General features: G+C 35.9%; 4 protein-coding genes and 1 pseudogene across 5 annotated transcripts; 1 reads left to right on the forward strand and 4 right to left on the reverse strand.

The window, feature by feature from the left end:
• Nucleotides 1-3,811: 3,811 nt before the first annotated feature.
• On the reverse strand, nucleotides 3,812-6,740 carry LOC105142717 (putative transporter arsB; annotated as a pseudogene).
• A 110-nt stretch (nucleotides 6,741-6,850) lies between these two features.
• LOC105142696 (putative transporter arsB) lies at nucleotides 6,851-10,311 on the reverse strand. Its single transcript, XM_011050460.1, has 4 exons — nucleotides 9,996-10,311; nucleotides 8,292-9,642; nucleotides 7,992-8,181; nucleotides 6,851-7,234 (listed from the first exon to the last, which is right to left on the reverse strand). The coding sequence occupies exons 2-4, from the start codon at nucleotides 9,474-9,476 to the stop codon at nucleotides 6,972-6,974; spliced, it is 1,638 nt and encodes a 545-aa protein (XP_011048762.1). The 5' UTR covers nucleotides 9,477-9,642; nucleotides 9,996-10,311; the 3' UTR covers nucleotides 6,851-6,971.
• A 2,040-nt stretch (nucleotides 10,312-12,351) lies between these two features.
• On the reverse strand, nucleotides 12,352-13,663 carry LOC105142699 (serine acetyltransferase 5-like). The gene is made up of 2 exons (XM_011050464.1): nucleotides 13,190-13,663; nucleotides 12,352-13,025 (listed from the first exon to the last, which is right to left on the reverse strand). Exons 1-2 carry the CDS (start codon nucleotides 13,577-13,579, stop codon nucleotides 12,534-12,536), a joined length of 882 nt encoding a protein of 293 aa, XP_011048766.1. The 5' UTR covers nucleotides 13,580-13,663; the 3' UTR covers nucleotides 12,352-12,533.
• A 447-nt stretch (nucleotides 13,664-14,110) lies between these two features.
• LOC105142698 (sec-independent protein translocase protein TATB, chloroplastic-like) lies at nucleotides 14,111-17,489 on the forward strand. The gene is made up of 6 exons (XM_011050463.1): nucleotides 14,111-14,501; nucleotides 14,621-14,742; nucleotides 15,224-15,283; nucleotides 15,376-15,535; nucleotides 16,863-17,018; nucleotides 17,115-17,489. Exons 1-6 carry the CDS (start codon nucleotides 14,276-14,278, stop codon nucleotides 17,171-17,173), a joined length of 783 nt encoding a protein of 260 aa, XP_011048765.1. The 5' UTR covers nucleotides 14,111-14,275; the 3' UTR covers nucleotides 17,174-17,489.
• A 493-nt stretch (nucleotides 17,490-17,982) lies between these two features.
• On the reverse strand, nucleotides 17,983-23,311 carry LOC105142697 (methyltransferase-like protein 1). 2 transcript variants are annotated; one of them, XM_011050462.1, is made up of 7 exons: nucleotides 23,128-23,311; nucleotides 20,060-22,762; nucleotides 19,693-19,776; nucleotides 19,419-19,523; nucleotides 19,195-19,303; nucleotides 18,747-18,898; nucleotides 17,983-18,518 (listed from the first exon to the last, which is right to left on the reverse strand). In XM_011050462.1, exons 2-7 carry the CDS (start codon nucleotides 22,742-22,744, stop codon nucleotides 18,075-18,077), a joined length of 3,579 nt encoding a protein of 1,192 aa, XP_011048764.1. In that variant the 5' UTR covers nucleotides 22,745-22,762; nucleotides 23,128-23,311; the 3' UTR covers nucleotides 17,983-18,074. The 2 variants fall into 2 exon arrangements, with proteins under 2 accessions (XP_011048764.1, XP_011048763.1); XM_011050461.1 differs by having other exon boundaries at nucleotides 20,060-22,759; nucleotides 23,128-23,310.
• Nucleotides 23,312-27,045: the final 3,734 nt, after the last annotated feature.

Raw genomic sequence — 27,045 nt, forward strand, 5'->3', positions numbered from 1 at the left:
AACAATATTTTTAACACTTAAAAATATTAAATCAAATCTAATTTGATAGTTTTCCAAATAAAAAAAAAATATTTAACATAAATTCCATGAAAAAAATATTTTTTAAAATTTAATAAGAAAATTAATCACATTAAAATTCTTATCAATATCCTAAACTATTTTAGCATTAATTAAATAAAATTTTATAGCTTAAAAAACTCTCATTATTTTAGATGGTTGTTTAAATAAATAAATCCCAATCCCCAAGGATATCATAAAACTAAACAAAAAATTAATAATTTAATTCATACCTAACCTTGAAAATTAATTATATAGTTAATTTAATTTAGGATATAAAATCTAAATTTTATTTATAAAGAGTAAATTCATAATTTACCTTTAGACCTTAAATTATTATTATGTACAAAGTTTTAGGCCATATTTACAATATGCAAACTTAAAAGTCTAATACTTAAAACTAAAAAAGGTTAGGGGTAAAAGGGTAATTTCCCCAAATCTTAAAGAGGCACCAGGGGCATATTTGTAATTCTACCACTCTCCTTTCTTCTTTACTGTTGGTAATGACAACAGTAACGTGAAGGACTGCCCCTCACGCTGGGCTTCCAGCACAGACAAGAGCAGCCATGGGGTGCTACCTTCCATGCTGGATGCTACAAGTAACATCGCCCATGACAACTATTTTTTTTTTATTATTAATTTGGCAGGCTCGGACCAGGTTTGAGAAATCCAGCCAGAATTGGCTGAAATAGTAGAAAATATCCTTTTTTAAAAAATCAAAATAGAAAAAATAATTTTGAGAAAATAATTTTGCATATAAAATTAAATTTGAAATTAACACCAAGAATAATTAAAATATACAAACAACAAACTTGATTATCCAACAATGATTTTTTAATATCACACATGTAGTGGAAGCAATAAAAAAAATTATTCGAGAATTTTTAATATCTTATTAAATAAATATAGAGTTGTTTAAGAATTTATTACTTGAACATTTGATCTTTTTTTAACTTTAAACAATTCTTTAAAGACAGAGCTATTGCATATGATAAGTTATCCAGTTATCAAGTCTCAAACGATAATCTACATGAACTACTCGTAAAAAATCCCTCAAATTCTTATTTATGATTGGAGAGATTGTTATGTCTAAAATGTTAGCATTTTATTCCATGAGTTATGTAGTTTTTCTGTCTAACATACAATCATATAAAAATAAGAGGTATAACTTACTATTTATAAAAAAATTCAAAAAACCTATAAATTGACAAAATATCAACTTGTCCCTGAATAATATCCATACATTAATTCATGATAATTTAGAAATTAATTCAGTCAAGTCCTTGCTTTATTTTTATATGTTGAATAATATAATTCATGTATTAATTATATTTAAATCTTTACTTTCTAAAATATAATTTAATCAAGTCATATTTAATTAAATCATCTCAGTTTAATTTCTAACCAGTAGTTCTTAATATGAGTAACTTATTAGGTTTCTGATATGTCAGTTTGAATATAAATTATAGTTATAATTAAATAGAATAAAATAAAATAAATAATTTAATTTATTATCAATTTAATAATTAATTAATTTATATTTGAAGATCAGGTGCATTATTTAATAACATGTCATAATCCTTAAAATATTAGAAAAGTCTTTAGTGGATTGACCTAACATTTTAATGACCGATTTCTCAGTGTAATCAATATCCTTTTATTAATAAACATTGAGTATATCTGATAGTTAAATCATGCTTGTTTTTTGTATAATAGTCATTGATCGTTTGAATAAGATTTGAAACCGCTTTCAAATCTATTTCACCTTGGCTTCTCAGTCAATACAATTTGAGAATAGATAAAATATATTTTTTAATTTATATAGGGTGATGAATTATCTTTAATCACTTATATACTTTCATATAGTTCATGCTACGTTCAATGTCTGTCATTTAGTTACCTCGATTAAGATAACATTTAACATGACCAAAATATAATATTTTTTATACAAGATAACTTAATGATATCAAGTCTAAAAATCATCTATATAACTATCATATGAGCCTTTTCATTGATATAAGTGATATCTCCATATAAAATTTTTATGTGAGTTAGTTCAGTATACATGTCTTATAACAAGAACTTATATAATGATTCTACGTATCTTTTATACCTTAACTAATGAAAACAACTGTTATCTTTTATTAAAAAAATATATAATATGTACTAATCTACACAGTCTTAATGAATGTCTAGTATTTAAGAGAGCGCTAACCATTAATATATTTATGAACAATGCTTTGATGCAGTATGAATCTTATAATTATAACAATTTTATAATTTTTTTTGCAGAGTTTTTATTACATGAACCTTATCTTTACTCTAAGTTCATTAATCTAACTTTATATGAATATTAAAAATTAATTAATTAATTATTAATAATAAATATATATTTACATGAGCATAATAATGTCACCGCATATAACTATTTGTTGACTAAATAAGGTAATATCAAATCTAATACACATATTTTGTAAATCACTTGGCACATCGACATTTGTTTGGTTGGTTTCTAGGTTTTCAATCTTTACAACTACAATAGTATTGTATAATTGTTTTTTTGCAATGGAGTTAAGGGGCGTTTGTTTGGTATAAAATCATTTTCTAAATTTTCCTATTGGTTGACTAAATAACGTAATATCAAATCTAATACACATACTTTGTAAATCACTTGGCACATCGACATTTGTTTGATTGGTTTCTAGGTTTTCAATCTTTACAACTACAATAGTATTGTATAATTTTTTTTTTCTGTAATGGAGTTAAGGGGCGTTTGTTTGATATAAAATCATTTTCTAAACTTTCTTGTGTTTATTTTTTTATTAGAAAAGTTGGTTAACGTAAAATTCTTTCCAATCAAAGAAAATTTTTGTTAGTTTTCAGGAAAGTGTTTTCTTTTTATTTTGGATGGAAAACACTTTGCGAATGTTATGAAAAATTTAGAAATATCATAGTATTTACTGATTATATCAAATTTGATCTTCGAACTTTTCATTGTTATATATATTTTGTTTTGATTTTTTTTTTCAATTCCATCACTTAGAATTTAATTTTTATATTAACTTTGATTATCTTTTTATAATTATTATTTGCTTTTCTTTTATCATTTTTTATTGAAATTTTTTATTTATCAAATTTGATCTCATTCTTTTGAGTGCCACTTATTTTATTTAAAATAATTTATGAAATGATAATTATAATTATTTTAATTTCTTCAACTTTTAATTTTTTTATTTGTTAGATTTGATCTTTATTATTTTTATTTTTATTTATTTTATTTGAGATAATTTATGAAATTATATTTTTTTTAATTTAATTGTCATTCAACTTTTTAATTTGTAAGATTTGTTTCTCATTATTTTAATAAACTTGAAAAAATAAAACATTACTAAGTTACTTTTCAACTTATTTTCTATAACATAATTAAATATCAAAAAATATTTTCCAACTTATCTTTTATTATATTAACAAATATATAAAAATAATTTACTTTCTCAAAACCCACTTTCTCATAATTTACTTTCTAAATTTTTTTTCTCAAAATCCACTTTCTCATGATTTCAATCTCTGAAAAAAAATTACTTTCAGCAAACAAATGATTTGTTAATAAATGCTATGCAAAACAAAGCTTCTACTTTTACATTTATTTCTATTTGTTCGTTTCCTTCACACACAGGGACATCATGAGCTCGTCGTGATACCCGGCATCCAAATACCAACTCCGAAAGTCCTTGAAATCTCCACTGGTCACCCTCGGCTCTCTTGAGAGGCCTGAACCCTCAATTCTCCTCCGACGCATTCCTCCCTCCCTACAGCTGTCAGTAAAAGAATCAATCATTTAAGCCTTGACTTTTGTATCCCTCAAATTCTTTGATCATGTGTCCTAAACATAGTTAGCGTTGGTCTATACTGGCTGGCCTACTAACAGAATATTGCCTAATTTTCATGCCCTGACAAGAATAGAATGAATCAGCAACTGTAGCATGACATTTTCTCAGCTTAACAACAACATTAAAAGGAGGAACTATCTAATGTTTGTTAAACCAATAGCAATGACTATAGAAGTGGAAGGGACTCCAAATTTGAGATGGCGCTAGAAAGATTGATTGTAACCAAGAAGTGGGGCACGGCCAACCTGTTCACACACTATCATGTTGGCAGCTGAACCCAGCGGTAGGAGGTTACTAGCCACAGTGCTCACCCATGCCAAAATCAGCCATGATTTCTTCACGTAATTCCGGTGAAATACAAGCAGCCAATGATAATGTGTGAAGAAGTCATGCCATCTGTGCCCCCAGTAAGAGAACTGAGATAATCAGCGTAGTTACAATAAACATCTTGTGTGCGTATCTGTTTCAGTCATAATTGTAACAATGCCCCAAAAATGGATAACGTATTGCATTATGTATGAAGTTCCATTGATCAGCAGAATTTTGTTCTATGCCAAATTGCCAATATCATTCAACAGATAAACTAGGGCCTGGAGGAAAAAGTATCGACATACCAGTTGATACATTTGATACCATATTTGAGAGGATAAGGATGACAACTGCAAGGGTTGTTGTCCCACTAGCATGGTTAATTTGTGCAAAGGGCTCCATGAATTCCCACAAAGAGCTTGGTATTCCAGTTTTGTTAAAGCCTTCAATTGTCATAAATCTCCCTCAAAAGAAAATCAAAAGAGAATACGACTTCTGGACATACGTGAGAAGAATCGCCATGGGAAATGTTCAATTTCCATTAACTAAAGAGAGAAGCAGGTAGCAAACAACAGAAGTAGCTAGCCAGTTCAGTGTCATGCCTTCTCTAGGCATGGCTGACATCATTGAAATCAAGAACCTTTAGAGCAACTGCAGTCGATGACATATTCATTCCCATAATCAAGGCAATCAACATTCCAGCAGTTACGTTACTAGGTATACGCAAGATTTCCACAATATGATTTTCCATTTTGAGCATGCACTTAAGTTTCCTGCATACTCTAACATAAAAATGGGGATCCTGAACATGTTACTCTCACTAGCATCAGATCAGTGTCTCAACATTTCAAAAAAAGCTGAATTCCCATGAATGAAAGGCAAGTCTTGCATATCCAACCTGGAGCTTCTTTCTTGAAAGTTTGAGCATGTGAAATGTGATATTGTGCCAGGCGAAAATCTGTAGAAACTCATGTCATCATCAGCAACAATTTCCCCATCTGCATATTCTTCATCCCTATAATGTGAAGATTGTTTTTTCCAGTACATACATAGGGTAAGTATAGCAATGACTAAACTCCTACGAAAGCTGCAGGGGAAGTTTCAATGAGGAAAGCCCAGGAAGAAATCTGTCCATTTACAGCAACAACAAGGTTTTGAGGGTTGCCAATTGGAGAAGCTGATGACCCAAAATTTGAACTTGAGGCAAAAGCAACCAACAAAGGTTAAGGTTGGAGATTTTATTTTATTTTTTGAAATTTTGAGTACAAATTCAGTCAAGACCATGCAAGAAGTGTCATTAGTGAAGAATGCACTTAAAATGGCAGATAATAAGCAGACTCTACAAATTAAATCCTTCGCTGCCTCTTCCATGAATGCAATTTGCCTAAGTACATAAATGCATCTAGTCTTTCAAGATAAAACACTCACAACCATAGTTCCAAAGAGAAGACCAAGAATTGAAAGATCAATGGAAGCATATGTTTGAAAACGAGACAGGACTTGGAAAATAAGCATGAGTATAGCCCCTAAAACAGACCCTGAAGTCCTCCCAATTGACAGCAATGGTACTGCATGGAAAACTGCCAGCACCCAGAATAGTGCCAAGGCAAATGTGCCTCCAACCAGTTTCCCTAAAGGAGCCATTGCCATCTACTTTGCAACTGAGAAACCTTGATATTCACATTCAAAATAGAACAAGACCAGCCAATCAACAGTAGTTCACATAATAAGAACTATTAGAAGATGACAGAAAATTATTTCCTGTTGAAGTAATAAAAACAACCATCCTATAATAATAAGAACCCGATGACATTCTGAATTTTGCTCAGTGCCTCGATCAAACAATACCCAATTACCCATCAAGGAATATATAGCATTTCCAATCAACAAATAAAAAAATTTTACTCATAAAATGAAAGATGACACCTTAACATATCAAAACACGAGTCAGCTGCTTTTCTGAAAAATGCCAGTATCCCAGTGACATTTTGGTGAAGTCTTCTGTATTTTGATAGGAAAGCAGGGGACCTAAAATCTAAATAGCACTTTAAAGTCAAACAGAACTGTAGCCAGCATAACATGCAAGTCCAAGTGAATAAAACATTCACTAGCTATTACACAAAGTCGTGTCTAATAAATGGATGGTTAATAGCTTTACTTGTAGTGTAGCCAGTAGGCTTGAGCCTAATCATATAGGTGAAAAATATAACTATCTGTCAAAGCAGGAGAAGCACTGGTAATTACAAGTTATTTTCCATCCAACAGTAGATATGATATTTGTGAGATTATTAGGTTCCTGAGACTGGGATAGGATCAATGGAAACAAGTGGACCGCACAGCAAATAAATGAAGGGCTATATGCGTACTCTACCAGCCAGATTGACATTTTCAGTGCAAACTAGAATTTATAAAATGCAATATGATTTTCATATTGCTAAAATGTCCGTTCAATATGTCAGGGTCACTCGAAATAGATGGTCAGGTATGCTGATGCGTCCGCAGACAACTGTTCAAGAAGCAGCAGAGTTAGGGACGTAGATGGCTGTCAAATCCAAATAAAAAAATTCATGGCCTTGAGCTGATACATGTTGAAGGAAAGAAATACGGACCCACATTTCTCAAGAACACCCAATTTGATACACCCGGGGTCTATTATCTTTGGAGCCAAAAAACTATACATGAAATATGGACTTTTCTAGCTTAATAGCACAAGTATCATCTAATAAGTGTTAAACCAATGGCAGTAATAATAATAGTAGATGGAACTCCGAATTTAAGGTGCTTCCAAAAAGATAGGTCGTAACCAAAGTGTGCGGCGCGATGAGCTTGCTCACAGACTATCAAGTTGGCAGCTGATCCCAATAGTGAAAGGTTCCCAGCTACTGTGCTCACCCAAGCTAAGATGAGCCAGGCCTTCTTCTCATCAGAAGCTGACATTGCAGCTTCTGAGGCTGCTACCCGTCCTCCAAGCAAGAGAACTAACAATATAAACAGGTTCAATGATAAGCAACTATAAAGCTACTCCAAATTGGTTTGTTAAAATGCTGCAACTAAAAATATTATTTTAGCAAATTTTCAAAACTTGCTAAAAGAAAATTTTGTTTTAGCCTTGTGAGGGACCATCTTGCTAATCACTACAAATGCAGATTTTGCATTATGCATGAAGTAGAACCGGTCAATATACAGAAAAGCCTACAATGTTGCAAATACAGACTTAAGCATTGGCAGATCTCACAAGAATCGTAAGGAAAAGAAATGCAGTTTCAGAGGGTCATTATTGACCATTTCGTGTTCTCAAACAAATCCAGTGTTCCACCACATCTTGAGGCCTTATTCTTTCCAATTTACTAGTAGAGATTCCATAGGAACTTTTGTTAGACGAGCTAATCTCATAAGATGCATTTAGCTGCTTATTGGAGGTGTCTCCAATGGTAGTTGGCACCACTATGCTAGATTGAGGGCCGCTCAGCATTGAAATAATTAGTATCCCAGTTTAAGGTTTGTTTTTCTATTTGTTACAGAACCTAGCTACCATAATGCGTCATACAAAAGTCAGTTCACTATTAAATGCACAAAAATGTTGAACAAGATCCTCTTAGTTGTAAGGAATTGCAGCTAAGTATATTACTCATCCAACAAAAGAGCTACCAAATAAAGTTGCAAACAGCTAACCAAGAAGCAGAATTCTTTGGTTCAAATTAAAAAACCAGAGTTTCAAGGGGCAGGAACGCATACCAGTTGGTACATTTGAAGCAAAATTTGACAGCACAAGTATGACAAGGGCAAGAATTACTATTCCAGTAGCATGATCTATGCGTGCATAAGGCTCCATGAAGTCCCACAGAGTACTTGGAATTCCAGTTTTGTTAAAGCCATCAACTGTGATGAACATTCCACAAAAGAAAATTAAAAGGGAATACGAGACCTGGTCAAAGATGAAACCAACTTGGATTACTACAGGCTCTTCAAGACATCAACGTGAACAACTCCATTAATAACATGGAGAAAAAAGAGCACATTGATAGTAGAATTTACCTTCTCAAGGCATGGTTGAGCATCCTTGAAATCAAGAACCACAAGAGCAAGAGCAGCTGTAAGTGCAGTCCATGACATGTTCAGACCCAAAAAAAATGCAATCAACATGCCTATGGTAACAAGGTAAACACATGATTTCCACAGCGTCCTTTTCCATTTTGTGGCAAAGCCTCCTGATGAAAACTGCATTGATGATAAATCTCTCAATCTATCCATTGACTCTATCCTCGAAGAGACAGTTTCGGCTCTTTTCTGGGAAGAAGCATCATTTGTTATCTCTTTTGATGCACTCGAATTTCTTGCAGACTCGTATACACCAGAAGAGTCACTGTGGATTTCGTTCTCAGTTGAATTTACTCGGTTTCTAAGAGTCTCAACATGGTTTACTTGACCATTCATAGTGGGAGAACTTTGCATGTTCACTGATTCTAGTCTAGAATTCCATTCTAGAGAATTTGAAGATGTAAGATGTGACATGGTGGCAGGTGAAAAACGATGAGAAAAGACATCGCCATCTGCAAGAACCTCTGCAGTTGCATCTTCTTCATCCTTCTGAGCAGAAGACAACAACTTCCAGTACATGCACATAAGGACCAGAATATTCACAACAACTCCCACGAGCATAGACGGTAGAATTCCGAAAACAAAACTCCCAAAAGCAATCTTACTCTGAACAGCTATAACCAGGTTTTGAGGATTGCCAATTGGAGTAGCTGAAGACCCAATATTTGCACTTGAGGCAAGGGCAAGTAGGAATGGATGAGGTGGGAGACGATGTTGCCTTGTAATTTTCAATATAAACTCAGTCAAAACCACACAAGAGGTGTCGTTAGTGAAAAGAGCACTTGAAATGGCAGAAATCACAGAAATTCGACAAAGCAGGTCCTTGGCTCCCTTACTTTTCCAGGAGAGCAACTTACCTAAGTATTTGAACATATCTGCTCTCTCAAGATAAACACTGACAACCATTGTCCCGAAGAGAAGACCAAGGATTGGCAGATCAATTGCAGCAAATGCTTGATCTGGGGTTAGGACACGAAACACAACCATCAGCATAGCTCCCAGGAGGGAACCTGCAGTTCTTCCAACTGGTAGAAAAGGGACAGAAGGGAAAACTGCAAGTACCCAGAAAATTGCAAAAGCAATTGATCCTAGAACTACTTTCATTGTCGGAGCCATAGCCATGTTTGCAGTTTTGATGAGATTCAATTCCTTATCTTTTCTCAATCTCCAAAGGCTTAAAATGTTATAGTTCAAGAAAATCCATTTGATAGCACAACATTTTCTTGCCAAAAACGAAGCGCCAGAACTGAAAACCAAGAGGATTCTATTAAAGCTTGAAGATCCAGCGCTGAAAGCAAAGTTACAGAACTCAAAAAGGGTCTAAAGAAACATCCAATTAAAGTCTATGTCATTGAAGATTGATCGAAGTTGGATCTCGATCTCAAATAACATAGTACGCAATAGAACAAGAGTCTGGGTGCACATTGGAATTGAATAACAAGAATGTAAACCAAAACAGAATCATTTTTCATGTTTAGAACACACGATAATGTCAGTGTACTGGTACATGACCCAGCAACATTGGACAGTTGCTCAAACCATTCCAATTAACAAAGCTGAATCCAGAAACTTTTTATATAAAAAATGAAACAGAAAACAAACATCATGATGTTAAGAGCAGGGAAAGAAACATGATCTCACCTGAACAAAAAGGGAATGCTAATAATCTGCAGTGAATGGAGTTAAGAGACTCTGTCACTGCCAAATATAAGACAGAACCTTAAAAAGTCCCCAAAAAACTACTTTCTGGTGATGGGGTGGACAGGGTGGACAGGGTTTGTTCTATGGAAGGCCTTTTATCAGTAAACGAAGAGAAGTGAAACGAATCAGTGAATCACACATTAGCTAGCTGTCTGGCAAGAGAATTGGTTTCCTGAGAGAGACGCCCGGGAACACGTCATGGCAACGTGTCGAGGACACTCATAGAATCTAGATAACGAGAAAAGTCCAAACAATTCTCACCCCGCAACTCGTCATGGAAACGTTTCCTGTCCATTCTCAATTTCTAGCGGGACCAGTTAAAAAATATTTTCTGTCATCTGTCATTGTTTAATTTTTATCTCATCTTGGCTTTTCAGCGGTACATGTTTTATATATATATATATATATATAATTATTGTCAAGTGATCATGTGATGAAGTTTGTATGCTAATGACTCGGGACCTTTATATGTATTGAATGGCCACGATACGTAATTAGAGCCACCATTATTGACTCTTTGTTTAGTAGAGTTACAACTCCATGATCAGAGGAGTTGAGTCCGGGGAAGGTCCATGCGAGGGGGTGCCAGCTGAGTGTCGAGCTTGCCTCGCCTTTTATTTTCAAAGGAAAGAAGGAAACTTCTTAAGAGAGTTAAATTTAATGAAATCGACAATTTTGAGAAATGGTTTATCAGTGTCAGTCAAAATTAATGCTGGGAACGAAAACTCATTTGCAATAATAGATAAGGTGCAAGCATGCGTGACAATGACAACCATTTAGAGAAACAGCTCCGCAGAAGATTCCAACGTTTGGACACAAGAAATGCCAAGCAGCAAGACCCCTGCACAAGGAAGAAAGCAGAGCCTTGCAATAAGCCTCGTAGCAAGTCCTGCTATTTTGCTGCGCTCATGTTTGACTGAAAATCACAAACTGCATCACAAACACTATCAGTGATTCAATTCTGTAGTACGTGGGGGCAATGATCCGATTTCTATATAATGTTTCTTCAATTAATGCTGGGACTGCCACTCTTTTTGGCCCACGGATTTTTATTTGAGTCAATTCGATCAAGTCGAATGTTCTTTTCCTTTCTTTACAATATCACTAGTCTTTCTGGATTGCAATTTGCGAACACCATGCCAATATACGGGATGTCTTGCTGAATTGCAAAGACTATGCCCTTAATTCAAGACATTTTGAATTCAGATATGGCACATCAATTAAAAAGAGGCTCGGCGAGGATTGGTAATCTTCATTAAACCTGCAAAAGAAAAAAACAATGTTCTTTTCAAGAACACATGGAAAGAAATTGATTATACTCTCCCTTTCTTTTCTCTTCTCTGTTTTTGTAAATTTTTTTGGGTAATAGCTTAAGAAATAAAGCAGATAATTGATAGCTTGTTTGATCATTCCATATGCCATTACCATACCCCTTTGCTGTCAACTTCCTCACAATTACTTGATAGCCTGTTTCCCAAATATTGGTTGAAGCTTGATCAAAATCCATGTCACTAAACACAGACACCCTCTAGATCGTTAGATACACCCTCAATTTTCCTTTGATAGAAACTTGCAGAATAATATCAGACAAGGTTTTGAAATTAGTGTTCATGCCCGTATTTTTACAAAGTACATCTCCTTCAACCATTTGAAGTTTATTTCTCAAGGTAATAAGCTTACCCTACCATGGCTCTTCACTCAACTCTGATACCAACACACCAAGTGCCACACAAACCTCCGTTGGAGTCTCAAACATGCTACCAGACACATCACAAACATCCAAACAGTTTTTCAGCCTCACTCTCTGCAATAAATCATCAACCATCCTCGTCCAACGCAGCTCTGCCACTTCTCCACCATCATAATCATTCAAAGAATGAATGATCTCACGTGGAAGCAATACAACTGCCACAATCTTAGCTTTCCCGGCTCTCGCATCTTCCAAATACTGTCAGAAACGCTTTCCACCATACCTCAAAAACTTCTCCTTGCAAATCTTCATGGTCACAGAAGAAATCTCTTGTTAGGAATGGAATGCCATCTGTTAGCACCAATATACACCTCAGGCAACTCAATAACCTTACCAAGCAGGACCGAAACCTCTTTCCTCAATCAATCACGAACTCTATAAGAATAGAGTGCCTCTTCAATCGCCTCGACTAGTTGGTACTGCAGTTCTATAGTTACTTAAGAATAAAATGGTTACAAAATGAGCCCCGCAACTAGTTGTTACTGAATCTGGATATATCATAGATAATCTAAAACCACGCAAAATGATGGAAGAGCTCAAAAGATAAAAAAATATATAAAAATGTCAAGGTTCTTCATTACAGTTCGTTGCCCAATACAAATATGCTCAACTACAGACAAGGAGGCATATCATGCTGAACATCAACATATCAAAACCAACCGGATAAGGAGAATTATTTATAAAGTAGCAAATGTCATAAACAAGGGACAAGTATGGAACAAAACCTATCAAATAATATAATCTGACCAGTCAGAGATAAATGAAGTATGATCCATGGATTCTCCAGGGCATTCCTCATGCTTAGCTGGTTTTTCCTTTCCTCCCACTAACCTTGCAGGATTTCCAACCGCAGTGGTTCGAGGGGGCACATCAATTAGCACTACTGAACCTGCTCCAATCTTTGCTCCTTCCCCAATCTGTATATTCCCCAAAATGGTGGCACCAGCTCCAATCAACACTCCGTCACCGATTTTGGGGTGGCGATCCCCAGAGGCTTTCCCTGTTCCTCCAAGCGTAACATGATGCAAAATGGAGACATTGTTCCCAACAACTGCTGTTTCACCAATGACCACCCCGGTTGCATGATCAAAAAGTATACCTTTGCCAATCCTTGCTGCTGGGTGTATATCAACGGCAAAAACATCAGAGACTCGAGAGTGTAAAGCCAACGCCAGTGGCCTACGAGACTGAGTCCACAACTTGTGAGCAACTCGATGAGCCTGACAAAATCATAAAACGAGAAAATCAATTAAAAATAAATGTAAAATAGTATGATTATTAAGAATAGTTAGGATAATATTTTACCTGGCAAGCCAAGAAACCTTTGTAATATTTTAAATGTAAAATAGTATGATTATTAAGAATAGTTAGGATAATATTTTACCTGGCAAGCCAAGAAACCTTTGTAATTGAGGAGGCAGTGAGAGAAAGAAACGCAAGCAGGATCACGAACACGTGCTGCGCGAAGATCAGCAACAGCAGCGGCGCGAAGACAAGGGTCTGAAGTGAAAGTGTTGAGGAAGAGATCGTACAAGAGAGTTGAGAGAAGCGTTGAAGAGCAGAGCTTGTTCCCTAAATGAAAGGCGAGCGACCTCTCCAAAGACGAGTGAGACAGGATTGTCGAATACAGGTAGCTGGCCAAAGCTGGCTCTGACTCCGCGTCGCGCCTCGCTTCTGCTTTTATCTGGGCCCACACCAAGCCCGCCTCGTCGTCCACCGTGGTGGTGGAATTTACTGGCGGCGGCGATGGGTAGCGGAGCTCTCCAGTTGGCATCTTGGTTGGTGGTGGAGGAGGAGCTGTCGTTTTAGGAAAAATCAGTTCTGAAATCGACTGCGTGAAGAGACAAAAAAAGAGAGCGTGCGGCAAACCTCGCCTTGCCTGCTTTAAAAGATCCAAATACCATCCACAATTAGCAATAAGTACGGGATGAAGTTATTTTTTATAATACATTTTAGTTAAAATTAATATATATTTTTTTATATTATTATATAAAAAAAATAATTTAAAACTAAGGGTAAGGGCAACAGACCAGGTCCAAAACACTTTTTCTATTTTGGGTCGCAACCCAAACATTTTCCAAACAACTGCATCGCTGATTTGCCAAGGTGAAGCCCAAGATCTGGACAATGAAATCCTGTGCTTTTGGGCTAGCTCTAGATTCCCAATGGTGGGCCCGGACTTGGACCCAAACCAGCCCAAACAATTAGATTCGATTCTTTTTATTTTTAATACCAGCACTAACTAAAAAGTAAAAAGAGTATTATTAATATTGTGTGTTTTTTTCACTCGATGCGCTTTTAAATCCAGACAGAAACGCAATTCCTAGCAGCAAATGTCAAAAGGAAAACATGGTATGGTGATTGCGGAACATGAAGAGAATCTGTCTGCAGTCATAGTTTCCTTCCATTCAGGATAGATAATGCACATATGACTAAAACCCTCCTTAAAAGAATCCCATAAAAACTCCTCATGGTAATGGCATCCCTAATTTCGACCTCAGCACCCTTATGTTCGACTTCAACAAGCACAAAATCAGCTCTTTACCCCCTCCCCTCCTCTTCCTTCATTCCTTGCCATAAAGCACCTCAATTTGCTCTCTCTACATCGATTGCTCTACCGGGTCTTGGTCCTTTCTCTCAATGGAGTGGTTTAAAGCATCTGCATATTTCAACTCATCCAAGATTTATTCGCAAAGGTATTGCCTTTTTTATTTATTTATCTGGGTCTGGTTCATTTAGGTTTCAAATGGGTTCATTTGGTCTTGCTTACTTGTTTTCTTGTTTCGATTCTCGATGAAATGTGGTTGTGATACAGAGAGGAAACGAAGGTGTAAGGGCAAGTTGATTCATGCATCATTGTTTGGTGTTGGAGCTCCTGAGGCTCTGGTTATTGGTGTGGTGGCTTTGCTAGTTTTTGGCCCCAAAGGTCTTGCTGAGGTTTGTTGAATCTCTTAATTGGTGCTTTGCCCTTTCTAAATATTTTCTGTAGCAAATAGTCTGGTAATGCTAAAAGGGTTAATGCAACACGAGATACGCATCATATTGTTTCTTTTGTTAATTCATTTCTGCGTATGAATAACTTGTGCTTACCATACTGTTTTAACAATTCTAGGAGGCTAGGGTTGTTAGATTATCAGTTACCTACGTTTTTGAGCTCTATGCAATTTGCATATAAAGGCAATAAAATTAGCAAAACCTACGCCTTTTTATTTGCCATGAATTTGTAGGTTGTTTACTGCAACATTAAGAACTGAATTTAGAACCCTTTCCGGGCATCTTGACGACTCTCTACTGCCTTTTGTGTCTCTGTAGCAATTAACTACTAAGTATCAGAGTGCATGTTTTATTAATTTTCCTGTTGTCTTGAAAAAAAAAAAAAAAAGACTTGTGATGTCTCCATTGAATTATCTAAATGCAGGTTGCACGCAATCTAGGGAAAACTTTGCGTGCATTTCAACCCACAATTAAAGAACTCCAGGTTGGTCCTTAAAACCTTGTCCAATGGAATTGTTTCGGCCAATTATTTGTGCAATTCTATATAATTGATTCAACCATTTATATTTAATATAGGAGGTGTCAAGGGAATTCAAGAGCACCCTTGAGCGAGAGATTGGGCTTGATGAAATTTCAAATCAAACACAAAACACCTATAACTCCAAGATAACAAACACTGCCTCAACCCCTTCATCAGCTGGCAGCATCAATATTTCTACAACTGTGGCCGACCCCAGTGAGTGGTCTTCTTTCAGTAATAGTTACTATTGCCTGCAATGGCATTAATGGTATCAGATGGTGATATTTGATTTCTTGTGATTCATAGTTGTCTGTTAATTAGTAAATTGACATTTACTGGAAGCTTATTCATCACTGAACTTTTGGATCTCTTAGCTAGAGTCTTTAGAGCATGAGTTGTTAGTGGTAGTTAGCTGTTACAGATGCTATTATTTTAGCATATGTAAACTCTTATGAAAGTCGGTATGTTTTCACTGACAGTTGCTAATTGCTATAAACTAAAAATGAAGGATTTTTCCAAGTTGAAAGTTATAGAATAGATCAATATTTCAATCAAATTATCAAATGACACACCCCCATAACAGTTTTCATGGGATTTGACAGTTTTCTTCTTAGAGTTTATCAATCATATCTGAACATTTCAATCTTTTTTTTTGAAGAGTATAAGCAAACATATTTCCTTGAACCAGCAGCTGAAACCTTGTAATTGCCTGAGGTTTAAGAATCCATGTCTCAGGTCAAAATAAGTGATCATTTAAAACCTTCCTTCAGTGCATAATTGTAAAAACTGTTTCGGCCTTGTGGGTTGACCTGAAAAACCCAGGACCAGAGCCTAACCCGAGCTAGGTTGCTAGTTGAATCGGCCAAGACTTTTGACCTGGCAAAACCTATTTGATTCAACTAGGTTTTTAGTGATCTGGGTGACTCGGCCAAACCTATTTCAAATCTGGCTGGTTGAACTATAAGCCAAAATTTTTTTCCTCCTGATGATATGTTCATTCAACTAATTTATCTCCAAAAGTGAAGGAACTTGTGTTTTTTTAATTATGGATTGTGATTGTTGTCATTTAGATATTTGAGACGTTAAATTTGATTTGTATTTTGCATATTTAAATTATGTTTGTTAATTTGAACTTATAAGTTTTAAATTTGTTATTTGTTTTTTGGATTAATTAAAAATTGTGTTGAAATTGAGGCATGTTCTAATTCGTTGTGGTCAATTATTTTTAATGTAGTACGTCATTGACCTATTGGGTTGACCCAGTGACCTGGGCTCATTTTCAGGTCAATTCCCGGATTGGGTCTAACAACTGTGCTCCAAAGCTGATCATGCACTTTATTTGATGGGAATAACCATGGTTGCTTTGTGAGTCTGGTCTGAATAGCTTTAGATGTTGCCTTTAATCAACTCAAGTTGTGGTTATTTTCATGATTGAATAATTAAATTCACTACAAGATATTGTGGGTTCTGTTTTCCTATAGCAAGTAACGGTGGCTTCACTTGACAATTGATGAAACATTGTTTTTTGCTGGAAAAAAATTAGATGGTGCTCCATCCCCAAACAGATCGTATACCAGTGAAGAGTACTTGAAAATCACAGAAGAGCAGCTAAAAGCATCTACTGCTAAACAACAGGGCCAGCCACCCCCCCTTCCAGCAGAAAGTCAGTTGGAACCTCAAGTTCAGCCTCAGCCACAAGGTTGGACATTCTTCCCGATAAATCTGTTCTCGTCACCTTTATCTATCTTCCCGACTTTCTAAATGTCTTAACATCTCTTGTATGAACTGGCATCAGAGACTACCAAAGCAATGCCGCCTCCAGAAAAGCTGGAAAATGAAGTACAAAACTCATAGGATACACAATGGAGAAGAACTGCTACAGCTGTCCAATATTTGAAGTCGGACAGGAGACTACCAAAGCACAAATATTAATCTGATGTCCACGAAAGAGGGCAATGGAACTCTACACTTTTTCTTGTGGGGGTGGCGGAGTGAAACCGCAAGAGAGTAGTAGTAGCCTTTAGAAATTCTATATAAAGAGGACCCTTATGACAGTTGACAAGTCAAGGATTTCTGGAATCTGTTGTAAAATATGTTTGTTTTTTTGGGTGTTACTCAAGCTTTGGGAAAGAATCACGTCACGTTGTTCTGCAACAATGTGATGTTTCTTAAAGAGAGACTCCATAGGCCATTGACAATCTCAAGTGATGGAGGGGCACTCGGCCTCTTCAAAGCTAGATGGGCATGCTATCAAATATAAAGATTCCCTTGATTTGATGCTCCACAAGTCGATCCGCGGTATGCCTTTCTCAAAAATGTGGTCTCACTTCTATAGTAGCATGGAATGCAGTTGCAAATCAGAAGCTGCGGCAAGTCGATTCAATAACATTCGTTCCTGTATCATGCTGCTGAACTCTGCACAAGAGAATAAATTGGTGGAAAACTATTAAATTATCAGCATCCTCACAGAAGCTCTTCTATCTGCAACGTCCTTTTAACCTATTTTTGGCCACAATACTAGGAAATATTACACTGTTGTACGACTTCTTGTGAAGTTCATAAGGCTTGAAAGCTCAATTTATTATGAACTATTCCAATTACCTGACGTCCATTCCTGTCCCCCTTATTGTTGCAGATATAGATATTTTTTTTTAAAGAAAAAAGACCAGATACTTTCTTTTCCATTTATATTTGGCGAATTGACTGGGAAAAAATATAGGCACAATACAGGGCAAATTTATGCCCAAGTGTTTCTTTACAACAACTTCATAGGCCTGTGAGATTCAAAATCTTGATAATCTGCATTTGCCTGCCCATTATAACCATACATATCAAAAACCTTGTCCTCTGAAGGCATATTCCCACTTTCTCGTCCTCTATAGCCTTCCATTGGTGATGATGCCCAAGGGGCTGGAGTTGAAGGGTTGGAGCCAGTGGCCTCTTGGTTTAAACCGAAAGTGCTTGGATTCTGGGGAGAATAGTTTCCTGCGGGCCTTCTGCTGGAGGAATTGGCTGTTGTCAGAGAAATAGATACTGATTGCTGCTGCTGCTGCTGCTGGTTCTTCATTGGTGACTTGGGACGCAGAGCCTCTATATCAGGAGTAGTCACAACAAGATGAGGTGCCTCGGCAGGAGGATTTCTTCCACCCCCACCTTGCCAAACTTTGCCATCCTTGTCAGAAAAATTCTTGATGTATGCCTGTAAGTTACCAAATCTAGGTTAGCAAACCAAGGGGACTAGAATGACAAGCATGAACAAAGTGCTCATGTTTATTAAACAAGTATCAGATAAGTCATAATATTCAAAATTGCTATTCCATTGCACAAGTGAAATCTTAGGTTGTTGGTCAGCTTCACTAAGATAGTCCACGTTAAGAGCAAATGAGTGTTGCATTAGAAGTAATCATGTGTTTGAAAGATATTGTACCTCAGAATTAAAATTTGATGAAGATAATCCTTTACCAACAGTCAGCCACCCAGACCGAATATTGTGATCTTCACCAAAGAGCTCAAGCCTTCTGCGGCCTAGAGAGAAATGCTCAATTATCCGATACATGTCTTCAGGCTTCTGAGTTGAACCTGCAATTCCAATGGCATAAAAAACACTAACAAGGCTCACAGTGTCCACCTGTTCAAGGTTATAATTTACAACAGTCCTGTAAAGTTCCACTTGAAGAAGTATAATAAATGTCATTTATGTCGGATATTATTACAAATGAAATAAGAACAAAAAATGAGGAATGAATGGGTTAATTACTAAAACCTTTACTATAATGTGATAACAGACAGACAAATAGCAGTAAACCAGAAAGTTATGAGTTTGAATGGACTAAGAAAAACCAGAGCCAAGAATTTCAACAAGGAATTACACTGACCGTATGGAGGTTCCTCAGCAATAATTACATCAGTATCAATGTTAGCATGGATTATGTGACCATCTGTGCTGCGGCGAACTGTTCCTCTTATGCCCATCAAGCAGTGTTCCTTCATTTCAAGGACAAGGCAATAAACAGTCAAGAATAAAAACAAATGCACTTGTGTGTCGAACTCGGGGAAAGCTGCCCACTTTTACAAAGCAGAAGAAGAATCAAATGCCAACCTTTGAATGCTGAAACAAAGTATGAGAATCATGTCGCAGCCCTGGAGTTGCATTGCTTTTGTTGGTCTTCACCCAACAAATATCCTCACATCTCCGAAATCCCCACTGCGGTATTGAAAAACTGACTTAAATAGTACAAAATATGAATGACTTTACAGCATGTAAAATTATAAATCTGAAGTTACAACTGATTGTACAGAGCATATATGAGGGGCGGCAGAAAATAAAAGGGTAAGACAGTGTCAGATTCTAAATCTAATGGCTTAATTAATACCTTCTTTAAACATTGTCGGCCTTGCTCAAGACCAACACCGTCACCCACCCAGAGGAAGATAAAAGAAGGTGTATCAGCTATTGCCTGTAAACACATGAAGGGAAAAAAAAAAGCTTTAGATAAGTCAAGAGAGACAGGAAATACATCATCTATTACAAAAGAACATGTAGCTCATATCTATACTATGTACATTAGCAACTGATGGCCCTGGATGCCAATATGAATAACCTTTGCACTCCAACTGTGCTTTAATGGCATGTGATTACTCTTTAGCAACCAGAACAATTAATACTTAATCGTGGATATGAAAATACAACTCATTTTCTATGGAAAGGCAACTGCAACAAAAAGAGTGGAAACAGAATACCTCAATCTTAAGATTTAGTATTTCTTCATACGTCCAATACTCCATATGGTCAGCAACACCAGGAGCTCGGTGAACATATTCCTCCCATGGAGGGTCCACCAAAATAACATCAAACTTGGTTCCAAAGAACTCTGGAGACAGCTCAAACTCATGCAGGTCACATTTCATGTACATAGGAGGAGATGCAGATTTAGCCACAATCTCATCCTTTTTCTGTATAAGCTCCCTAAGCTTGGGGTAATCCTCTACAACACTGGTCAGCTCCAGCTCTCTGATAAAGTTCTGGGGTCGCATACCAGTATCAACAAAATTTTGCGAGTAATCATTCTGTTCTCCTCTTGAAGGGGCTTTGCCTGGAGGACCATTATTTCTAGGAGGAACCCAACCCCCAGCACTTTTATCTGGTGGTGTTCCTCGTCCTACTGGTCCAGAAGCATTAAAACCAGGACCAGATATGCTCGGAGGCACTCCCCTTCCAGGTCCTGCTTGATTAAAAAAGATAGCAGGGTTAGATGGAGGAGTTCCCATGTTAGGGGAAAATCTTGGGGCTGCTGGCCCAGGAGGAACAGCAGAGAGAACAGGGGGGACACCTAGCATATTCATCTCCACACCTCGGGCACCAGCCCAAACAACTGGTGGAGAAAATGGTGGAATGAAGACACCTGGACTAATTGGAGGACCTGGAGCAGGTGACATACTAGGAGCAAGTGGCTGAAGTGCTCCCGGATGTGGCATTCCAAGATGCCCAAAAGGTGATCCCATTAAAGGCAATGGGAGTCCAACTTGTTGATTATCTCTCCCAGCAGGCCTCACCCTTCCTCCTCTCCCTACTCTGCTCCCTTTTAATCCCTGTAGAGAACCTCTGCCAAAGGAGCCTGAATCCTGGTTTCCATATGTAGGCTGTGAACCACTGCTCGAACTTTGACCGCCACCACTGTGACCGGGCATGGCCCCTTTCTGGCCTCTTCCTTTCCCTCCCTGGTACTCAATGTCATCCCTCCAAGAACTCGGATCTCGCATAGGTGCATCATCATCCATATACTTTTCCTTTGAGTCTCCAACAAAAGGTGAGTCATTCCTTCTTGCCCTTTCATCTAGCATATATGCCCACTCTTCAGTGTTCGGTGCTGATCTTCCATCAGATAGCTGATTGGCCTCAATCCTCCTAGCAAAGTTGGATCTAGACTCTGGTCGTCCATGATCAAGAGGGACCTCTATGACATCGTAATTATCATTTGAAATGCCAAAATTCGATGAGGTTTTCACAGCTTCACCCCTGCTTCGACCATGAGGTCTTTCATTGTCATTCCTTTCACGACCATGTCTTGGCTCCCAGTCTTTGCTACGATCATAAGCAATGTCTCCGTCTTTAGGCTCTCTATCATTACCAGAGGATTGCCTTCTTTTCCAGTTCTCTTTGGAACTTTCCCTGTCCCTATTCCTGTCATTCCAGCTGTCATCCCTGCCTTTTGATCTATCATCCCTGTAGCCATCCTTTTCTTGATCCTTTCGTCTCATGTCAACATTTCTTTCATTCTCTATTTCAGATTGTTGCAAATCTTGTTGACGCCTAATGCCTCTCTCGGGAGTCTTGGACCTGTTAGAGCGCCCTACCTCTCTTGCACCTTTGTCTCTGGTCCAAGTGTTTCCATCTTCTTCTGCATTGGAGGACCTTTCATGGCTTTCAGCAGCATCTCTTCTGGTAGGAGTTCTCTGCTCTCGGTGCTTCTCAATTGTCTCCCGACCTGATCTATCTTCACGGGCAAGAGGACTAGCCCTATTATCCTCTTCAGCAGTTTCTGACCTGCTTTTACTCTTATACTTCTCCCTCTCTGTGTCAACTCTTCTGTCATCTCTGTTGCTAGTTTTGACGCCCTTTTCACTGTTTGAATCCAAACCTCTGCTTTTACTCTCGCTGGGTTCATTTCTGACACTTCTTTCTTTAGACTCGTACTTGGAATCAGACACCTTTCCACTCCTGGTACCAGGCTTCTCAGAAAGAGTTTCTTCAGCTTTCCTGTTGGAGTCAGATTCATCCCCCCTTCTCCTCGAGTTTTTCCCTGCCTCAGCAGAACTGTGACCTTTCTCTCGGCTGCTATCCTTCCTTTCTGAATATCTAATATCTCTATCTAGTGCCTTCTCATTCTCCCCGTCATGGGATCTTTCTTCTTTACTCTTACTTGCAGTACGGGAACCCTCATGCTTTGAGATCTTTGATGTCAATTTTCTTCTCTCACTTTCATCAGGCTGAACATGGCCTTTACTCACAGACTTGTCTCCTCCACCCTGCTTGTTGTCTAATTCTCCATCCTGATACCAACTGCTCAACTTTTCCAAACTACTTTCATCTTGCTTTTTCTTCAATTGCTTGGAGCGCGTGTCTTTTCTTGTCTCGTAATCATCTTCATCACTGCCTGCTTTGATAGACACAGTGCTGCTGCAGCCGCCGGCCCTCTTACGAGAATCACTCCTGTCCCCAGTAGAACTTCTCCTTCTCCCACTGCCATCAAATCCTTCAGCATCATCCCCAGTGGTGAACTTCCTAGACTTGGTTGACCTGTATTTCCTCTTATCACTTCCATCCCACTCGTCATCATCCCCACCCCTGTCACTCTTGACATCTGAGCTATCTTCTGCATCCCGTTTTGCATAACTACGACTAGAACGTTCAGGCGGCGACTCCATGGAAATGAAAAAAAGCTACCGAAGAATAAACCATAAAAAATAACAGGGAAATTAAAGGATTGAACTTTGAGATTCAAGTCAACAGTAGCAATGTGAATAGTTCACTCAACAGAAACTAACAATCTCTAGTAGTAACGAATGGCAAGAAGCGGCCAAGCCAAGTCAGGGCGGTTCAATAATAATAATAATAAGAAAATCAGGGTTTAACCTATTATAAAAAAGATAAGATTTTTCTAAGTGAGAATAAATAATGTTTATTCAAATCGAAACAGAGCTTAAAAATACAAAATAAAAATAAAAATAAAAAATAGGATCATTGCAATGAATGGATGAAGAAGAAAGTCCGACAATTAAGAGTTAATCTGGGTTAAAGAAGTAAGTACCTGATGAATTGAATGAAGGTTTAGTGATTTTGTTGAAGTAATTGATTCATTGGTGTAGTAGACATAGAAAACACCCTAAACCCTATCCTCCCTTCTGTCTCTTTCTCTGAGATTGAGATCTCAACAGGAAAAAAAGAAAGGAGAAAGAAATAGGGTTTTTCCTCCTTTAGCTGGAGCTGGAGAACAGAAGATGGATATGCCACGCCTCCCAACTTTGTTTGACGTCGGTATTATGGGCCGGGCAGTTTTTAAAGAGGCTACATACGCGTTTGAATGGGCCTTCCTTTGTTTTACTAAAGCCTGTAGAGGATACAGCTTGCTTGTTTCAGAATTCATTGATTAATGATTTCTGGTATTATATATAGTCAACGAAATCATTATGACAATACTGATGAGCAATCAATTAATTGCATTTGCCTGTTCCAGTAGACGAAGAATATCCATATCCACCCCCCGACTGCGCCTTGCATGCTTTCTTGTCACTTCCATCTCCCTCTTCTTCAAAAACGAAAAAACAAAAAAAAAAACCAAGTTAGGGTTGTATTGATATGCATAATCACAACAATTCACGAGAATCAGTTCAATCTAAATATAAAAAAAATAGATATAGCCTAAACTAAAAAAAATTAAAATATTATTTTAACTTTAATAAATAAAATAAAATAACCATATATTTCTTAACATCTTTCTTCAAATTCACAATGTAACAGCTATAAGTATCAAGAGTTTACCAACTAAAAAATAAAAACATGAAGTAAAATATAACTTGGTAAAGAAATTTCTAATCTATAGAGAAAAAGAAATAAAAAGCAATGTAATAGTGCAATGCTTGAGATGATGACAAGAAAGATAACAATAGATTTCAATATGCTTAGTTCATTCATGAAAAAATAAGTTGTGAATAATTTGAATAGAACTCTAGTTTGTCACAATACATATGATGGGGATGAAAAAGAAAAACTCTTATATCTCCAACTAACTAATATAATTAAAAAATCTATTTAGTAGTAGATGTTATAGCATGATATTCTGTTTTGGTTAAAGATTGAGAAATAATACATTGTTTATTGCTTTTCCAAAAAATAAGAGAATCACCTAAAAAAATATAAAAATCAATAACAAACTTGTAATATATGTGTGGAATTACTGTCAAGATTAACATCAAAGTATACATATAGCTACAAGAAAAAGATAAATGAAAGTAAATGACTTTAAGAGACCATATCCATAAGATATCATAAAATATAAATAATAGCTGCTCAATAAACGGTAGTAAAAGAAGTAAGAAATTGACTAACAACATGAACAACATATGCAATATCTAGACAAATAATAATAAGATATACCAAGCTCACAATAATAATATGAAATAAAATAAGATCTTACAAAGATAAATCATTAGAAGAAAAATACCTTGTGTTAACCTTGATAAGATTATCTATAGTTTTATTATCAATAAATCTAGTCCACTTAAGAATATCTGCAACATATTTTGATGGAGAAAAAAGATAGCTTCTAGGTGAGAAGACCGCCTCAATATTCAATAAATATTATAGAGAATCCAAATCCTTTATTTTAAACTATCTAGTTAACTATGTCTTTAAAACTGAAATATAATCAATGTCATCACCAATAATAATCATATTATCAATATATAAAGGTAGAATAATATGACTTGCATCAGTGTACTTAACAAAAAGAGCAAAATCATAACTACCAGAAAAAAATCTAAGAAAAAAGATCACAACAGAAAATTTCTCAAACTAAGCACGAGATATTTGTTTGAGACTATATAACGCCTTTTTAAGTTTATAAACATACCAAGAGTTATGTGAAACACTACGAAGAGGCATCGTATAAGCTTCTTTTTTTAAGATCTTCATTCAATAAGGTATTTTTAACATCAAGCTAAGAGATATGACACTGATAAACTGAAGCTATGCAATAAGAGTATAAATAGTAGTTATTTTTGTAATAGAAGCAACTGTCTCATCATAATATTAAGAGTACTTTTTTTGCAAACAATCTAGCTATGTATCACTCAATGGACCTATCAAAATTAGTCTTAATTTTATACATCTAATAATAACCAACAACACTTTCACTAGGAGGTAGAGTAACCAAATTTTAAATATTTATTTTACACAAAATAGAAAAAGAGCTTAGAGAAACAATAAATAAAAGCTAAAAAGAAAGTAAAAGATAAAGAATAATAAGAATAGACAAAATTTGATAACTTTATGGACTTGTAAATGTGTATGGATTAACATAGAGATAAATCCACAATCTTAGATGAAGCTTAAGAGACTATAAAAGAAGAGAGAGCTTTAGGTGTACCTGAGAGTAAAATGATTAATACAAATTAGTTGAACATAATGATTAGTACTTAAAAGTATATTTTTATCAAGGTTTTATATCATTATTTTGCACTTGAAGTATCAATAACTCCTTAACTAAAACATGTTTTATAATAAAGTATCTAATAATATAAGATATCTTTAATTTATGGTAAATATTTATTTTAAATGCAGGCCTATCATATAAATAAAATAATTGATTGATGAATTTAAGAACTGAAATTGAAAGGACAAAGAGATGGTCAAACTTAGAAAAGAGATGTCGGTGTAGTCTAAACCAGAACACTGTTCGGTAATTCGGTCATATCTAGAGCTGTAGATCTCAGATTTAGGTCTACTTTATATGGATGGAAAGGTAAAACACAGGCCTACAACTTTTATATGGAGCCCAAGATCTAAAAAGGTCATTTTCAAGTCCAAATTGGAGCAACAACAAAGAAGTCCAAATCTGTCCTCCAACCCAAGCACTGTCCAGTGTTTGACCCATAACTGGAGTTCTGGAAGTCTAAATGACCTGAATGTTTTACACAAGAAAGCTGAGACAATTTCCTACAACTTTTATGCTTTTAAATAGTTCTAATTTTGACGCTATCAATGATATTTTGGGCAGATAAGAGAAGATAAAGATTGCCACCAAGTCAAGAGTTGGTCACCCACTCATCAATTAGTCATCAAATCAATAGCTTCCAATTTTGGCCTATAAAAGGAGGCATTTGTCATGCATTATTTTGGTCTCCATATCAAAATCATGCTTTTGCTTTCTCTCTTTATATTTTTTGTAATGTTTATGCTTTGCTTTCATTATTATCAAGTTTATGCCTTTCATTTCCTTTCCTTTACTTAGTTAACTCTTATCTTATTTATGTTCTTATTTGGTTTATTTATTTTTCTTTCTTTCATTATGTTTAGCTAAGTTTATTATGTCAAGGTGAAAAGGTTACATTAATGGTGTAAGAATAAGCATAATGTAAACTCAATATGGACTTTAATGCTTGATACTAACATATTTTGTATTTATTATCTTGTTCACTCTTTAATACTTTTTTTGTTAAATGACTAATCTTGATTTATGTTGTATAACACTTAGTACAACAAATGCTTGGCACTTTTATAGTTCATACTGTATGATATAACCGAAACCTGAGCTATGAAAGAAACTTGATTTGTTATTAACATAAGTTATGATCATGAATGCTTGACGAGATTTACAAGTATTAACATTAATCGAATAAGATGACTAATGTAATCATGTTAACAATTTATAATCTAATTGGAACCTCCTTTGTGTGTGGTTTCCAATTGAATAATAAGAGTTTATACTATACTTGTTTGACATATCATTGGTGGATCCTCTAACCTTGATATTTATTGTTATCATTGTTTAATCCTTACATTAATATTTCATCTCAAAGTTCTAATCTTCTTCTCTTTTTTTTCCTTTATTATTATTATTACTACTACTACTACTACTACTATTATTACTAATAATATTATTATTAGTAGTAGTACTATTATTATTATTATTATTATTACTATTACTATTATTATTATTATTAGTATT

This window comes from Populus euphratica, unplaced genomic scaffold (genome assembly GCF_000495115.2).
Source record: "Populus euphratica unplaced genomic scaffold, PopEup_1.0 scaffold148.1, whole genome shotgun sequence".
Lineage (NCBI taxonomy): Eukaryota > Viridiplantae > Streptophyta > Magnoliopsida > Malpighiales > Salicaceae > Populus > Populus euphratica.